This window comes from Phytophthora ramorum (genome assembly GCF_020800215.1).
Source record: "Phytophthora ramorum isolate Pr-102 chromosome Unknown Phyram_PR-102_s0006, whole genome shotgun sequence".
Classification (NCBI taxonomy): domain Eukaryota; phylum Oomycota; class Peronosporomycetes; order Peronosporales; family Peronosporaceae; genus Phytophthora; species Phytophthora ramorum.
The window spans coordinates 520,250-537,601 of NW_027150652.1; the positions used below are offsets into that span (position 1 = coordinate 520,250).

At 52.4% G+C, this 17,352-nt stretch overlaps 5 protein-coding genes across 5 annotated transcripts; 1 reads left to right on the forward strand and 4 right to left on the reverse strand.

The window, feature by feature from the left end:
* Positions 1-52: 52 nt before the first annotated feature.
* KRP23_6987 (uncharacterized protein) lies at positions 53-1,183 on the reverse strand (the record flags this gene model as incomplete). The annotated part of the gene is made up of 1 exon (XM_067892244.1): positions 53-1,183. The coding sequence occupies one exon, from the start codon at positions 1,181-1,183 to the stop codon at positions 53-55; it is 1,131 nt and encodes a 376-aa protein (XP_067744143.1).
* Positions 1,184-1,767: 584 nt separating this feature from the next.
* KRP23_6988 (uncharacterized protein) lies at positions 1,768-4,485 on the forward strand (the record flags this gene model as incomplete). Its single annotated transcript, XM_067892245.1, has 5 exons — positions 1,768-1,926; positions 1,996-2,547; positions 2,615-2,841; positions 2,917-4,338; positions 4,407-4,485. The coding sequence occupies 5 exons, from the start codon at positions 1,768-1,770 to the stop codon at positions 4,483-4,485; spliced, it is 2,439 nt and encodes an 812-aa protein (XP_067744144.1).
* A 422-nt stretch (positions 4,486-4,907) lies between these two features.
* KRP23_6989 (Salivary glue protein Sgs-4) lies at positions 4,908-6,971 on the reverse strand (the record flags this gene model as incomplete). The annotated part of the gene is made up of 1 exon (XM_067892246.1): positions 4,908-6,971. One exon carries the CDS (start codon positions 6,969-6,971, stop codon positions 4,908-4,910), a length of 2,064 nt encoding a protein of 687 aa, XP_067744145.1.
* A 4,840-nt stretch (positions 6,972-11,811) lies between these two features.
* On the reverse strand, positions 11,812-14,230 carry KRP23_6990 (uncharacterized protein; the record flags this gene model as incomplete). Its single annotated transcript, XM_067892247.1, has 4 exons — positions 11,812-11,858; positions 12,811-13,779; positions 13,866-14,096; positions 14,176-14,230. 4 exons carry the CDS (start codon positions 14,228-14,230, stop codon positions 11,812-11,814), a joined length of 1,302 nt encoding a protein of 433 aa, XP_067744146.1.
* Positions 14,231-15,868: 1,638 nt separating this feature from the next.
* On the reverse strand, positions 15,869-17,293 carry KRP23_6991 (uncharacterized protein; the record flags this gene model as incomplete). The annotated part of the gene is made up of 1 exon (XM_067892248.1): positions 15,869-17,293. The coding sequence occupies one exon, from the start codon at positions 17,291-17,293 to the stop codon at positions 15,869-15,871; it is 1,425 nt and encodes a 474-aa protein (XP_067744147.1).
* Positions 17,294-17,352: the final 59 nt, after the last annotated feature.

Genomic DNA, 17,352 nt, shown 5'->3' on the forward strand with positions numbered 1-17,352 from the left:
GTAATGTGAAGCCGTATCCATTATCACTTGTTTTAGTTGCTTCTCTTCCCTTTCACTCTTCCAGCAAACGTGCGATCGGCCGAGAAACCGGCACACGGAAGTTGGTATTGGATAGCGACAGCCAGCGCGTTTCCTCGGTCTCGCCTTTGCGAAGAAGGTGACGGTCCGTCACCGGATCATATCGAACAACCACCGCCTCAGTTTCCTCCTCCAAAGCTACATTGTATCGTTTCACGACTGACACGAGCGGATCGCCGAAATGCCGATTGTCAAAGAGACGAATACGACATCCACACACCAAGTCGTCACCCCAGCAAACGTGTTGGCTGGCGTCAAAGTAACGAATTCGCTGGTTCGGACGCAGCACTTGCGGTCCCTTTCCAGCGCCGCGTCCGGTATCTCCTCGTCCACTGTTGAGCTCATCCGGGTCCCTTTCGCTGTTCGTGTATACCCCCTTGCCCTGCATCTCGTCACGAATGAAGTTTCCCTTCCACGATTCTCCCGAAGACCAATAGTACGTGCCGTTGCCATGCATAAAGCCGTCTTTCCACTCGCCAACGTACTGAACCACTCGCTTGATGTCTGCATTCCGTCCAACAGGACTAGCATAATTATCTTCAGGCACCCATAATGTGCCGTACCCGTGTGGAATCGCCACTCCATTCTCCGTGACGCCGTCGCCGTCGTATTTGCTGCCGTTTTCGTACCGTTTTACAATTTGTCGCGCTCTCCAAGCAGCAAGTTCTTCTCGTTCCTGCTCTTCTCTATCGCGAGCTGCCTGAGCATTCATAATGCCGACCACTTTTGCCTTCTCCCCTTTGATGAACTCCCTCTTGGCGAGGCGAAAGGCCGATCGCTCGTCAAGGAATCGGCGTTCCAGCAGCTTCCAACCCGTTTCGGATGCGTGTTCGCCTTCCTCTTCGCGATTGTGCTGGCCAACTTGGAACAATGCGTCAGCCTCTTGACCGTAGGCCATCAACAATGCACCTGCCGCCGCCTCCTCAGACAGCTCCTCCCCGTCATGAGACGACCGACCAGCTTTGGTTCGTACACGGGCGATCGTCACTTGCTTGTACGGATATTCAGGCCATTGCAGCCGCGAATCCTCGTGAGCGTGAAGCGCCCGCAGTGGGTCGAACGCAAATTCCAGAACTCCTGAGGCGTCTAGAGCCGACTTGTACATGTCGATTCAACTGCAACGCAATAGCACCACGTCGAGTTAGTAAAATTCGTTTCTCGACGCTGCAAATAGGGTGTCGTGCAGCTTAGTTGTGTTTCGCGAGTCCGGTTAATACTGGTCACGGCCAGCATGGACCCTGAAGAATACTCTTGGGGCAACCAAACCAACCTGGTCTCGAGCTTGGACCTCCTAGAGGAAGAAGTCCTACGCGAAGCGAGCAAACACGGATCACAATGGAATCGAGACCAGCAGCTCATTGTCGAGGGTGAACCCGCCGTCACGATCCCGAGGTTCGTCCGGTAGCGAGCTTCCAACCAGGACATTGCTTTATCTTGATGCTCGATGCATGCAGGGAAGTCTCGAGAATATCTCCACGAAAGCCTTCAATCGTGCCAAAATCCGTGGGTCGTCGAAGCTCAAGCACGAGCCGAGGGGGAGATCGTAGCGCTAATAATGCAGAGGAGGAAGAGGGATCGAGGAGGCAGCTGCAGGTGCGGGTTGTCTATCTCCTTCCACTCAGGTTATGATGAAGTATTGACCTCGTTCGTTCAATTCAGCTTGAAAACGAAAGACTTCAGCACGAGATCATGCAATGGCAGCGCGAGGTGGAGCACGGTCGTGAGGAGAAGCTTGAACTGGAGGCATCATTCCGAAGACTTGATCAAGAAATTGGCAACGGATACCACCTAGCAGAGCGCAAGGAGAAAGAGCTACGTATCGCTGAGCTCGTGACAAAGAACCAAAAGGTTGGGAGACTGAGGGTTTTCAGTTGTAGCGTACCTCTAACTGAGCACCATGCTTCGTTGCCCTATTAGATGTCACAACTGCTGGAAAAGGAGCTTCAAACTCACGAGGAGATTCGTCGAGCGCATGCAGACCAGCAAAGCGAATACAAGAAGCTGAAAGAGCAGGTAACACTCTTGAACCAGGTACTTGACACCGTTGAAGGCAAAAACGCAGACCTGTCCAGCTCTCACACGACACTGACTGCAAGCTACGAGGCAGCGCAGACGACAATCGAGACTTTGCAGCAAGAGGTTCATGTTCTGCAAGACAAGTTGACCACCTCAAACACACACGTACAAATTGTTGCCGAGTACGAAGACAAACTTCAGCAATGGGAACGCACTTGCCGAGAGCTGGAGCGCAAGTGCGATAGCAAAGTACAAAAGCTCACTCGGACCCAGCAGATCGCTAGTGCAGCGCAACAAGAAGCGCAGCGAGCTCTGCATCGCCAGGAAGAACTGGAGCAGGAAGTGCGCAACGCACATGACCAGCTGATCCAAACTAACGCCACAATAAGAACGATGGAAGCCAAGCTAGAGGCTAATTTGAAGGCTGCACAGCACGGTGGCAGTCACGAATCGGTGTGTTCTCGATCACTATCGTGAAGTTTGGATGGCCTTCACTCACTACTGTGCGGTTTTGTTCTAGCTGCACCGACGCATCCGACACCTGGAAGGAGAACTGCTACAGAAGGATCAGGCCAATACCGACCTTATGCAGACTTGCAACCAGCTACTTGGCTCGCAAAAGCGAACCGGAACCAGTAAGGTTTCTCTTTCGACCAGGAACAATCACGCTATGGCCTCTCGCGTGGCCAAGCTGACCACGCGGATCGCATCTTTGACCGATAAGTTACGCAGCACGGAAGAATCACGGTAAGTGCAAAGCCCTGTTTTACTGTTCAAGCCGTGATGTCTAACTAGCATTTTCCTGAATTTGAACCATATAAGCGACCAAAAGGGCCGCAGCTTGGGGGTGCTCATGCAGGCATTTCCTTTCCTGTTGCATCGCCTGGACGCATTACAGGACCAGTTAACCGCTGCTGTAGAATCCAACGACATTCTCAAAAGTGCTCTGGAGCAGATGCAAGACCCTCCAAACTCTGTCTCCAACTGGATTAAACCTACTGGTGTTCACAGTGAAGCAAGTTATGGTGGGCCCTGCGTTAGTGGATCCATGTATCTCCACTTGGCACGGGAGAAATTCTTGCTAGAAGCCCCGTATCCAGTCGAGCAACTTGCTGATCTTACTGGCGCCCAAGCGCTCACTGGGAAGTCGGAGTCTACAACTTCGTTACCCGGTGCAAAGAAAAAGAGGTTTTCCCCATTCCGAGTCACCAGCAGCGCTATGAAACTGAGAGACAATCAGCACGAAGAAGAGAGCGAGGATCAGACTCATCAGCTTGTTATGCTTTCCGCTGATACAAATGATGTGAGTGGAGCGTCCTATTTGAATCGAAGTAAGATCAACGCGTTCCTAGGAGTGATCCAAAGTAGCGCTGCTCGAAAGAAGTTCAAGACGCTTGTGATCGGAAAGCTCGCTGAGTGTCTGAATAAACTACGCGAGCTAGCACACCGGTCGGCTACGGAGGCTGCAGCCCAAAATGCATCGATTCAAATGTTGCAGCGGGAGGTAGTGGGTCTTCAGCAACAACTGAAAAACTACCCCATCGAAAACCAAGATATCCGTGACGGTGCAGCTCCAACAACCGCAAAGGCTTCCCAAGACGTCGGGAAGATGCGCCATTTTTTGCTGAAGGTAGTCGACGTATACTCTGAGAAGCAGCAGGAGAGGGATCAACGCCAAATGACCTTCCTCACCCAGCCATTGTCCAGCGACATGCTCATTACCGAGGCACGTCCTAATCACAGCGAGAACAATGGTACGCTAGACGACCGGCTGTGTTTGGCGGACAGTGGACTGAATGATGACGATGTGGCCCAGTTGCTGCTGAAAGTGTTAGTGAGTGGTGTACGATTCCGTGAGATAATTCTTGACTCGAACAACCTCTCGGACGTTGGAGCTCAACACGTGGCTGATTTCCTGGAGAAGGCCCCGACCAGTGTCCGGGTGGTAAGTTTCGTAGGCAATAAGCGCGTCACTGGCCGCAGTATCGAGTATATCCGTCGAGGTCTCCTAAATAATCGACGCGTTCAGCGCGTTAAAGAGGATGACAGTGAACTGGACAACGGGGTTGTCATGTACGGCCTTGCCCTACAGCGAGACTTTGACGTCACTGGAAATGCGACCGAAATTCTTCGCGTCGTACTACCGACCCCATCGATGAACGAGGCGGTTGAGATAGACGTGAAGACAACCACGACTGAAGCTGTGGATGCCATGACGGACAAGCTCCGCCAACTCGGTTTCAGGTACAATGTCCGGCCAGCATCCGCATCTTCGCGTCTACGAACTACCACAACCAACACTCGCGTTACAGGTCAACAGAACGTGACTCGTCCTCGACCTTCCTCAGCTGCTTCTTCGACCAGCTTTTCCAGAAGAGCTTCCGTTCCTAACAATTCCAACGCCACCTTGAACAGGAGAGCAGTAGTTGCACGCAGTAGTGAGTCCAGCACTAGCAGGCGAAAGTCCCTCCCGAGTACCAGCGCGGGTAACAATGAGACCAGCAATCGGCGTCAGCAAGTGAAGACCCAGCAAGAACTCCGGTTTCAATCGCTAGAGGCTGCCATTCGGCGAGCGTCGGTACCATCCTCCCGCCATGTATCTTCTAGTCGCGGTGTGAACACCAACACAACCACCAGCAGGAACAACCGCACATTCGGCAGAGCTCACGTTGATACGATAAGAGGATTGAGACGGTAACAGCAAAATCAAGCACACCCCATATTAATTGCTCCAGTAATTTACTGCTTGTACTTACTTACGACATTGAATCACTAAATCTAATCCCTTCCTCTTTTATTGCTTTCATCAAACATCATGAGTAGACCACAGTAGCAGCAACGAGAGCACACAACAAAACCAGGCAAGACTGGAAGTGTGATGTCTTCAGTGAAAAGCTGGTCTCCGCATTGGCCGACGCGCTCGCAGTTGACGAGGAAGCGGATGATGATGATGGTATAGTAGAAGACGACTCATCTGGTGCCTCTGAAGTTGAAGCCGAGTCGTTGGATACTTCTGGCTCAATGTCAAAGCTACCTGAGCCCACCTCTGCATCACTGGTGTCGGAGCCCAGCGAGCTGCCATTTGAAGAGGAGGATTTGCTGGTGGACGTTGAAGAGCTTGTACTGGCAGCGTGAACGGTCCCCACGCTGTCTTCATCGTCGTCGAGCGACGAGAACGTGGCAGAATCAAGTGACGAGAATCCATCGTCGACTTCGTCTGAGCTCGTGCCGGTCTCAGGTGTTTCGGTGTTTGTTATCGGACTTGCAGGAGGAGTGCTTGTAGTTTTAGGAGCAGCTGCTGTTTGTGCAGACGTCTCAGTTGCCGGAGCATCCGTCACCTCTACTGGAGCACTCGTGATCGGTACTGGGATGCTTGTTGTTGCGACTGGGGTTTCTGCTGCCGCTGCTGGAGGACTTGTAGTGGCGACCGGAGGACTAGTAGTGATGACTGGAGGACTTGTAGTGGCGACCGGAGGACTAGTAGGGATGGCTGGAGGACTTGTAGTGGCGACCGGAGGACTTGTAGTGGCGACTGGAGGACTAGTAGTGATGACTGGAGGACTTGTAGTGGCGACTGGAGGACTTGTAGTGGCGACCGGAGGACTTGTAGTGGCGACTGGAGGACTAGTAGTGATGACTGGAGGACTTGTAGTGATGACTGGAGGACTTGTAGTGATGACTGGGGCATCCGTCACTACTACTGGGGTGCTTGTTGTGACTACAGGGGCCTCTGTTGCAACAGGGGTTGACGTGGTTACCTGCGGAACTGCTGTCACTACTTGAGGAGCGCTGGTTAATGTTACCGGAGCGCTCGTCGTCGTTGAAAGACCCGCTTCACCTGCTGCATTGGTCGCGTCTACTTGGTCCCATGAAGTCACACTCGATGACTCTGGAGCTGTGGTTGCTGCCATCGGAGTAGCAGTAGTTGCTACCGGAGCTGGTGTAGTCGCTACCGGGGCTGGTGTAGTCGCTACCGGAGCTGGTGTAGTCGCTACCGGAGCTGGTGTAGTCGCTACCGGAGCTGGTGTAGTCGCTACTGGAGCTGGTGTAGTCGCTACCGGAGCTACTGTGGTCTCTGCTGGAGTCACAGTAGTCAGCTCTGGGGTATCTGTACCGGGCGTCGCGGGGGCCATCGCCACACTGCCAGAGCCGGACGTCACCTCAACCTCAAAACACGTCGAATATGCAGCACCAAAGTACCCTCGAGCTTGGGACTGGTCCACGTACGAGGCCTCATTGTCTAGCCAAAACGTCCAGTACCAAACCATGCTGTATACTCCAGCTGCCGTTCCTGCCGGGACCACGAAAGTGCCGATGCACGGCTTGCCATCGCCCGCTCGGCCTCCTGGGTTCCCGTTGTAGTCGTACGACTCACCGCAGTTGCCGTCATCGAAGTTCAGCGTGTAGCCGTCCATGAGATTCTCCTGCGTCATGTCCAGCGTCGACATGAGGGACGTCCCAGCTTCCCCCGTCCAGTAGACGCCATGCTGTGTGCCGATAGCCTTCTTGTCCTTGACGATGTGTCCGTTTGGCAAGTAGGCAAAGTAGACGGTCTCTCCTGGCGCGACGGAGATCCGTTTGCGCCAGTCCGTGCTGGTGTACGTATCGGCATCCGCTGTTTGACAGACGGCGGCGCCTGCTTCCACCTCGTTCTCCAGCATCTTGAAAGTGTATCCCGTCCCGATGTCGGTGTCACCGCGTCCAGGGTACCCCGCTCCGTAGCCTTCACAGAACCCATTGCCCCCAGAACCGCCGTAAATGTACGACGCGCTCTCGTCGTAGATCTTGGTGCGGTTGGTGTCGAAACAGTCGATCCACGTGTGGGCCGTCACAAGCTGCACGACAGCGAGCAAACTCACTGCCAGAGACCTCATCATGAAACGATGCACTCCTCGCACGAGTATTTGAGGAATACATGTAGCGTGGCCATGCAGAGGAGACTGAGACTGCAAATGATACGCGGTTTGTTCTTGCTCGCCCAGCTGCCACGCAGGCAGCCCGCACAACAACGGATGGCGTTCCTGCAACACAATTACAACAAAACGACAGGCCTTGCTGCAACACAACAGGGTTCGGCACCACTAGGAGCACCGCACGACAGCAACACACGAGAAGGAGATGAGCACGACGCGTAATCTATTCCCGATAAGTTACAGCTATCGTAAAAGTTACGGAGGTGGTTTGCAGATATTCCCAGTAGACAGCAGATCCGACGAGATATCCGAAAGAGTTCACAGCGAAGGACGACGACACATGAACCAAGGCAACAGCGCCTCCAACGCCGCAAATACCGAGCATTTGACTCCTTTAGCGGCCCCTCCCCCTCCTGGCAATCACCGCCACTACTCTCGTGCTCACAATACGCGTCTGTGCAAGGAGCTACTGCGATCTAGATTGCAGTATATTGAGCGGATGGAAGAGAAATCGCAGATAATGACCAAGTATTTGCAGATGGCGCTGGACGCACATGAAGAACTTGTAGCGATGTTTGCCGAGGAAAAAGAAGACACAATGCGTCTGGCAGTCGCAGCCGGAGCGCCCGCGCTCGACGCAGGCTACGTGATGTCACACACTGTGGTGCTCGAAGAATGCTGCAACATTATGCTAGCGAAGCAATAACAGAGGACACATAAACACAGAGTGAAGAGGAATATAGGCTCATCGCTGTAAGGCATTGATGTTAGGCTAAAACAATCCATTCGATCGGCACCAGTTACTTCATAACAGTTGCGAGTAAGTCTACATCGGTATCAGCTACTGCTCGAGCGATCTTGTTGGTTCTAGTTGTCACATCTGGCTGCGTAAGTATCATCCACATGATTCGCAGGCGCATGACAGCTACATCGTCGCGCGTAATAGTGGTCTGGGTCAAACGAAAACTGTCCTTCATCATGGAGTACGCTTGAGCAATACATAGCACGCCACACGACGTTCCGTCAGGTTGTTCAGGAGCATCGAGCCACACACCACTTGCTTCAACCGGGTATTCCGCCGTTGGCATTGTCTCGTTATGCCATTCTCTTAGAAAGTTAGCCACCGTCCCTTCGTATATATCTTCCATAGTAGCTCGATATGCATTGCTGCATAAAGGTTCGTAATAGTACGAATTGATGCGGGGGAAATCGTGCTGATAATTCAGGTGGACAATAATGATTCCCCAATGGATATCACTTAGGTGGACGGGCAGCACAACGTAGTGGAACCTTGATATCCTATCCGTTGGTGGTTTCCCATGCCCAAACGTTGGAGCGTGCGAATCCATAGTGTAGCAGTCCCCCAGTGAGTTGCATATGCAACGAAGGATGAAATCAATGATCATATCATTCAGCATTCGATCTCGCGCCAACATGCCGACCAAATGATCCACCTTTACGGTGCCCACACCACTAGATAGCCGAAACGTGGAGCCGAGACACGCATCGCCAAGAATTTTAGTAACATCGTCCGCCAGCGCTTTGTGTTTTTCACCTGCTGTGCTTGGGGTCAACTCGTCCGAGTCAGTTTCCTCATCAAAAAGCTCTGGGGTTGCCAATATGTTGTCCCATTTGGTCGAGAGAACCCAATCCATGTCTGCCAACCAGGCGTCACACTTTCTGCGGATGTCGTAGAACGATTTCATTCGATAGACAGCTCCACTAAGTAAGCCGAAAACACGTAAGCGGTTAGTAAACTAAAGCAACACAACCAGCACCACAATGACAGCAACATTGCCAGCAACACAACGTTGTACGAAGCAACATTGTGAAATTGCAAGCACCACAGCAACACACATCTGACGAACCTGGTGAACTTTGGCGTTCCCCCCGGGAAGAAAGCGATTATCTCTTCTGTTGTACCTTCGAGGTGATCTGAATCAGAGACATTGTCAAAGTACTTCGACTGCTTCCGTTTCATCTTCTCTGCTTCTACTACCGCGTCCAATTTCGTCACCAAGGTATTGGGAATCACGAAATTGTAGTCATAGTCACCACTACAAACATATTCACGTCTGCACCGTGCAGTACGTGCGCCAACGAAGTCATCCTCCATGATAAGAGGGTAATTTTGAAGCAGCTCGCTGATGTGGTACCTGTCATTGGTATTGCAGGCCCACTCCAGTACCCGGGACAGGGGTGGCACACGTTTATCCGGAAGAGTCATGGCCGCTAGCTTTTGCGGTTTAGATGTCGTCTCCAGTCGAGCTTGCTTCATTTTTTTTCGTCGATTGTGCCGGGGTTTCGCTTGGGGAAACTTGAGTACTTCTACTTGGCCGTGTTTTCGAGCGGTAGATTTGATTGGATATTGTCCTCCCTTCGCGTGATCTTCTGCTTTGGTCGGTAGGTTCTCGTGAGTAGACAGCGGCGTCTTGGTTGGGCACGTTTCTGTCTTCCGTCCCCAAGTTTGGGTCAGTGTTTGGACTGTAGAAGAAGTGATAGTCCGGCCACCACTGAAACTGGAACTTGATCTCGCTTTAATTGTTGGAATCTTTATGAGACCAGCAGTTGGAGTTTCCATGTCGTCTAGAATGTATTCTTGTTTCACATCCGCAAGCTGAGCGTTTGCACTAGTACCACATACTCCGTGTTCCTGTATATCTAGCTCCTGAAGCATGTTCATTGTATCGATGAGGTCTGCAGGAGTGAAATCAGAAGCCGTATCACTTTCATTGTCGCCCTCAAGATCATCCGACTCATCCGATTCATCCAACTCCATATTTTCATGTGAGACTGTCGCGGTTCCCGCCGATCTAGTTCCCAGTTCTCGCATACTCTTATCAATAATCTCTCTCCACGATTTCAATGCTGTGTAGAACGCAGGACTGGACAACCCCGCGAGATGCTCCATTACTGGCTCAAATGCGGCTTTTGCATAGCAATATTTCTCTTCCGAGGAGAGAACCACGACATTTGCACGCTCACGACGCCGCATTTTCACGTAGATCACTCGGCGGTTAAGCTGACGAGATTCGCCCTCTTTCCATGTCGCGATATGCGGTTGTGTTGCATCTAATGTCACGGCTTGTGTTGCTGGTTGTGTTACTGTAACGGTTGTAGAAGGTTCTTGTGTTGCTTCAACGGCTTGTGTTGCTCCACTATTTTCGTAGTCGTCTGCAAACTGCGTCAAGCCGTCGTGTGGGAACGACTCTCCAGTGATTCGCAGCTTGTCTTGTACAGCCAGAAGCGATGCTACCCCACCTCTAAAATCGTCATCCAGCTTTGCCATTACCGCCATATCCCAGCGTGGAGGAACGCTTGGCGCCGGCATGTTCTCAAATCGGTGGACGCGGGCAGCAATATACATCAGGTGCTGGCAAGGCAAGTTGTAGGTGCAGTAAAACAGACATGAGCATGACCACTCGAAGTCATTGCACTGATACACATGCCCCCATATGCTTACTTCCCATTCACCTACTTCAGACCCTCGCTTAGCACACACCATGTTGTCAGAAGTGACCATGAAATGGTCCCATTGGCAGCGAACTTTTGCAAGTGTGTCGTCGCTCAGATGTTTCGCCACGAGTGTAAGAAAGTCTGGAACGCATTCAGGTTGCCGAGATGTAGTCAAGTGCTTGCGGATGGCAGTGATCTGCTGTCGAATAATTGTGACTTGGTGAATTAGAAGTCCACTAATGGTTGAGTCGATCTGTGGCCTCTTGCCAAGAAGAAGTTTGACTTGGTTCCAATTCGATTCGATCCGATTGGTTGTGGTATTTCCAGCGGTGAAGAATGTACCTCGGACGTGATTTGCCCACATCGGGGCACAGGTTTTCCAGTTTGCCTGAAAGTACTTCAGAAGTTCAGGGCACTGTTTCGCACAGGTTTGAGTAAAAATGGCAAGCTCAGATTCAAATTTTGCCTGGGTGTTACTGAAATCAACACAACAAGCAACACAATAACCAGCAACATAGAGAACAACACAAATATAAGCAACACACAGAGCAACATTAATACCCTGAAACGTGCAACGCACCAGTAGATCAGCTTCGCGAAAGCAGTCTCCATTGAGTCTCTCTGCACCATCGTCAGGTCAAATTTGGTCCTTCGGCAGACCTTCCGCCAATAGGTCAGCGCATGAAATTGACAGAGAAGAACAGTAGCAGCAGGAAAAGCCTTTTCGAGGACGCGCCATTCAACAAAATCCTTGTCGATAACGATGGTTTGAATGTCGTTCCAAGACGGATTTTTACGCTTGAAAAACTCAATGATGTGCTCCATCGTAACCGCCTTCTGGTCAAGTGCCAAGAAGTCAATCACGGGAATTCCTCTTCCTGTAGCGGAGGTGACAACGAGGCTGCCTATATAATACAACCAAATCAAAGTCCTGTTAGCATACCTCTTATCCAGGTGCAATAAATATCAGCTCACAAATGTCGCTATTACCAAGATGATACCCCAGGTTATTAGTACCGTGAGTCCAATCCATCACCAAGCTGTCTCCCCACTGCTCAAAGCAACGTTTTTGTATCGATGTCTGCATCGCAATGACGCAAGTGATATCCATCTGATCCTGAACAAGCAGGACGTCGTTTTCGCAATTCTCTCCAGCAAAAGAATCCAGGATAGCTTTGGATCGCTCAATGGTTGTCGTTCCCAGTACACGTTGCAGAATATTTCGTGTTTGCTGCGGCGTTAGAACCATATCTGTCCTCATACCAGTACAAAAAACAATGTTAATAGAGATAGTTAAATTTCGCTACTACTGGTAGACAAAAACAACGACACAATAGAGAAGCCAGATTCACCAGAAGCACCCACCAAGCTTATCCGACAAATATCGGTTAATGTCTGCAGTGCGCGTCTTCATTTCGGTCAATAGACCCAGTTCTTTGCGGACCTGGGGTGCAAGAGGCATCGACTTTGCTCCGCGGTACGAGTCAAAGATGATTTTGTTGGTTTTGTGATTGTGCAGCGATATCTGTACATCAATATTCGGTTAGTATCAAGTAGATGGTTCCGATAATACTGTAGGTGCACCTCCGAGCCTGGAACAACACACGCCTGCCACTTGACCTGCCCGTCCTCGACAATCGTCTCTGAACGCACATGAAATCCTGCTTCACATCCGGTATACCTCGAGTCATGATCGCGTAGGCCCTCACCACGAGAAGCCTGTGAAGCTCCATGCGTACACCACATTCGCTTAAATTTGTACGTCATTTTGAGTGGAAGCTGTGTTGCTCCAGCCCGACTAAATCGACATAAAGTGATTCTTTAGTGTGAGCAACACAAGACCTAAAACAACATAACACATACATACCTGTTGTGCTTAGCCCGGGTTTCGGAGCTTCTAACTCGGAAACACAAGTAGTTCTTGACCGTGTAGCTCTCCAATGTTGCTTCAAACTCGTCCCAACTGTCAAACGCTTTTTGTGGTAGCTCCGGCACATAGTTTGTGACTGGTGAATGGGCTTTCTTCATTTTTTCACGGGCTTCCCAAGTTTTTGTTTGACGTGTTGGCTTTCGGGCGGGTTGGCGCGTATGGTTGTTCTTGTGTGGCATTTTCGCCTTTCGGATATCACTATCCGTCTCGTCGAGCAACGCTCTCGTTCTTTTTTTCTGTGACGGTTTTGAGCGCGCTGGTCCTTTGTCTCGTTTTGATCCAGCTCCTAGCGCTAAATAAAGGAACCCACCAACAACGAGCAGCAACAAAATCAAGCAACATACGCAAGCAACATTAGCAAGCAACATAATAATAGCAACACAATAATAGCAACACAATAATAGTAAAACGACTCACAGGAAATGGTGCCCTCCACAGTATCATCACGCGTCTTCTCGTGAGCAGCATCTGCCGCAACAGCATCGTTCTGGCCTTCACGAGCAGCAACATCTTCATCACGCGTATTCTCGTGAGCAGCATCCGCCGCAACAGCATCGTTCGGGTCTTCGCGAGCAGCATCCGCCGCAACAGCATCGTTCTGGTCTTCGCGAGCAGCAACATCTTCATCACGCGTATTCTCGTGAGCAGCATCCGCCGCAACAGCATCGTTCGGGTCTTCGCGAGCAGCATCCGCCGCAACAGCATCGTTCTGGTCTTCGCGAGCACCAACATCTTCATCACGCGTATTCTCGTGAGCAGCATCCGCCGCAACAGCATCGTTCGGGTCTTCGCGAGCAGCATTCGCTGCAGCAGCATCGTTCGGGTCTTCGCGAGCAGCATCCGCTGCAACAGCATCGTTCTGGCCTTCACGAGCAGCAACATCTTCATCACGCGTATTCTCGTGAGCAGCATCTGCCGCAACAGCATCGTTCGGGTCTTCGCGAGCAGCATCCGCCGCAACAGCATCGTTCTGGTCTTCGCGAGCACCAACATCTTCATCACGCGTATTCTCGTGAGCAGCATCCGCCGCAACAGCATCGTTCGGGTCTTCGCGAGCAGCATTCGCTGCAGCAGCATCGTTCGGGTCTTCGCGAGCAGCATCCGCTGCAACAGCATCGTTCTGGCCTTCACGAGCAGCAACATCTTCATCACGCGTATTCTCGTGAGCAGCATCCGCCGCAACAGCATCGTTCGGGTCTTCGCGAGCAGCATCCGCCGCAACAGCATCGTTCTGGTCTTCGCGAGCACCAACATCTTCATCACGCGTATTCTCGTGAGCAGCATCCGCCGCAACAGCATCGTTCGGGTCTTCGCGAGCAGCATCCGCTGCAGCAGCATCGTTCTGGTCTTCGCGAGCACCAACATCTTCATTCGGGTCTTCAAAATCTAAGCAAACAACACAAACGATCAAACAACATAATGAAACAACACACTCACGTAACATAACCAAACAACACAGACAATCAACGTACGGGAACTTGGCCCCTCCGCAGTGCCATGATCTCGGTTGTCGACGGCAGCGTCGTCAATCAGTTCGTCGTCCACTTCGACGGCATCCACAGCGTTCACGTTATCATCATCTAGTCCATCGTCCGGGTCATTATCCGGTTCGTAGTTGTCGTCGCTTTCAGTGTCCTTGACGAATCCATGAACAGCACGAACGTAGTCGACCGGCTTTTGCGCTCGAAGTGACTCGCGTCGCTCTGTAGCAAGCGTTAGCAGCATTAATCACACGCGTGTTAGGGCCCAGGATGTACCAGCTTCTCCATCGAACTTGCTTACTCTTGATTTCCTCTGAACGTGTGCCCACGCGTGCCTTCTTCGTCGTACTCGGCATCTTCTTCCCCCCCTTGGGTCTCGTGGTGGGTTTCGTGCGCGCGCGCGCAGCGGGCGTCCCTTTCCTCGGCATCCTAGCTGCCTCGCTCCCGGTTCAGGCAAAAACAAAATGGGAGGCGGGGGGGGATCGTACTTAATCCATTTTTAAGATCCCACAATTTTTTGAGTTTGAGTGAGAATTGCTTGGAAAGTAAATTGGTAATTAAAGTGGAATAAAATACACAAGCAACACAAACAGTGACTGTGTTGCTCTCAACCCGATGTCGTAGGGTTGTACAGACAATCCTCTCGGTCGTGATATCCTGAGTAGTGATACCCTCCACGGAGAGATATGGGGAGGGCTCCCGATGACCGTCACCATACAAGCACGAGTCAAATATACCTCTACCCTCTAGTTACTGGTTTGTGATACAAAACACGTCATTATCACTATGCAAAGGTGCTTAACTATTGCTAAGGTCCATTTGGTGCAGGACGTCCGAAGAAGTCGAGCATCGACTTTTGCTGCTTGTGGCCTTGTCTACACGCAAGCTCCTCTCTAAATACTCGCTGCATCGTTCGAAGCCCGATAACGTCCCTTGAACGGACCCCCATCGCACCGGCGGTAACGAAAAGTTGTGCTATCCATTGAAGACGCTCCTTCAGCTCCTCTGTGGACAGGTTTTCGGGCGTTGGATAGGTTGAAGAAGTGCTTTCTTCTTCTTCGTCCTCGATACCGCCATCACCGACATCTTGACCGCACCCATTCTCGCGCTCTGAAGACTCGACCCGGCAGAAATCTTCGTCCGTTGGTTCATCCGCGAGGATGTTCTCGTCCGGTGGGTTCAGCAGCTCTTCAACCGACATCGGATTCGAGGGGTGGAGACGCGTCAGCATCTCTGCCAGCTCGTTCACGATGTCATCCTCCACGCCCGGCTCGGCGTACTCGCACGTGTAGTAGTCAAGCAAGCCAGTCTTCTTCCAGCAGTTACTGAAGACGCTGGGAAGCAGGGCGTTCCAGCTCTCGATGCTCCACAGTACTGCCTGCTGTACGTCGACGCTGTAGAGCTGTTAAGTTCAAATGTACCAATTTTACGGCACATTTCTGCCTTGTAATAACTCCAGCGAGTGATAATGTGGTGGTTCCCGACGCTATCACAAAGGAGAGGATTGTCTGTACCAATGTTGCAGGAACGACTCCGCACAACAACAGAGACTTGCCCAGTTACTTTAGTCGACGCGACCAGATGGCTTCGCGAGTCTTTCGTGTCCGAGAACGGACGGCCGAGAGGCACGCGCCGGTTCCTCGGTCCTCTGACATGGTCGTCACGATATGACGGACTCTGCGTTGGCTGCAACTCCGCGCAGACAGATGAAGACTGGTGGTGAACCACAACGCCACGAGTTTGATATTTATTGGCTTTAGACGACAAGCGCCTCTATCTACCTACTGAAGAAAGTCTCCGATGCTGCGGACACCTTGAAAAGGCCGGACGTCCCCGGCTTTTACGGCGCTCCGACGGATCACCAGCTGGGAACCATGAAGGTGGTCAACTGCGACTTGCCTGGTCCGAGCTGCTCCTGTGCCGGAGCCGGTTGCAATTTGCGTGATTGCCAGGAGCAAACCGCAAGGAAGGGTGCTTGGGAAGGCTGAACCGTATCAAAGCAGAGCCCCCGCCAGCAGCGCCAGACCCAGCACCAACCACCGCTCGCTGGTCTTGATCAAGTTGGCCGAGCTTTCCAGCGTCGCCGCAGATGTGCTCGATCCCGAGCCAGAGCCCGAACTTGATGCCGGAGCGGACACCACCATCGACGGCGACGACGGTGACGAGGGCTCCTCTTGTCCGACCTCGGCGGCATCGGATGCTGAGCTTGCCGAAGCTGAACCGCCACTTGAGCTGTTGCTAGCCGAGCTGTCGATGGCCGGATGCACGGTTGCGACGTCGCCCACGTCGTACTTGGTTGGTGGAAGACCGTCGTCACTGCTATCCGGTGCGGGCGCAACGGTGCCTACTTCCGACTCAGCAAGTCCAGTCTTTTGAGCCGCAGGGGCTGCAGCTTGAACGATAGCCGGAGTTGCCTGAGGGGCAGGAGTGGCTGCCGGTGGAGCAGGTGTCGATGCCGGAGTTGGCGCTGGTGTCGGAGCCGGAGTCGGGGCAGGTGCCGGGATCGGAGCAGGAGTTGGAGCCGGAGTCGGGGCAGGTACCGGAATCGGTGCAGGAGTTGGAGCCGGAGTTGGTGCTGGGGTCGGTGCCGGCGTTGGTGCTGGGGTCGGTGCCGGCGTTGGTGCTGGTGTCACAGCAGGCACTGCCGTTGTCGTCTGAGCTGCAGCAGTCTTGCCACCTGCTGTCACCTCCACCTGAAAGCACGTCGAGTACGCAGCACCGAAGTACCCTTTTGCCTGCGCCTGATCGATGTATGCGGCCTCGTTGTCCAGCCAAAACGTCCAATACCACACCATGTTGTAGATGCCTGGGGCCGTCCCCGCCGGAAAGACGAACGAACCGATACACGGCTTGCCGTCACCCGCGCGGCCACCTGGATTTCCATAGGAGTCGACTGTCTCGCCGCAGTTCCCGTCGTCGTAGTCCGTGGTGTGTCCGTCCAGCAGGTGCTCCGGGGTCATATCAAGAGTCGTTGTCAAGGAGGTACCGGCCACTCCCGTCCAGTAGACTCCATGCTGCGTTCCAATAGCCTTCTTGTCCTTGACGATGTGGCCGTTTGGCAGGTACGCGAAGTACGCGGTCTGACCCGGAGCCACCGAAAGACGCTTTCGCCAGTCACTGTACGTGTTCGCATCGGCCGACTGGCAAACGGTGGTGCCGGCCTCGACCTCGTTCTTCAGCATCTTGTACGTGTAGACCGTGCCAATGTCGATATCACCACGACCGGGGTACCCTGCTCCGTAGCCCTCGCAAAATCCGTTGCCACCTGCACCACCAAAGATGTACGACGCGCTCTGATCGTAGAGTTTGGATCGGTCTGTGTCGAAGCAGTCAATCCACGTGTGGGCTTCGGCATAGCGTGACATCACTGATAGTAGCAGAGGCACCAAGGCCATCGTGCACGAAACTACGGAGACCATAGCTGGTCACTTATCTTGTGGTAGTATCGCTGCTTGTCCAGCGAGGTCTGCCCACGACT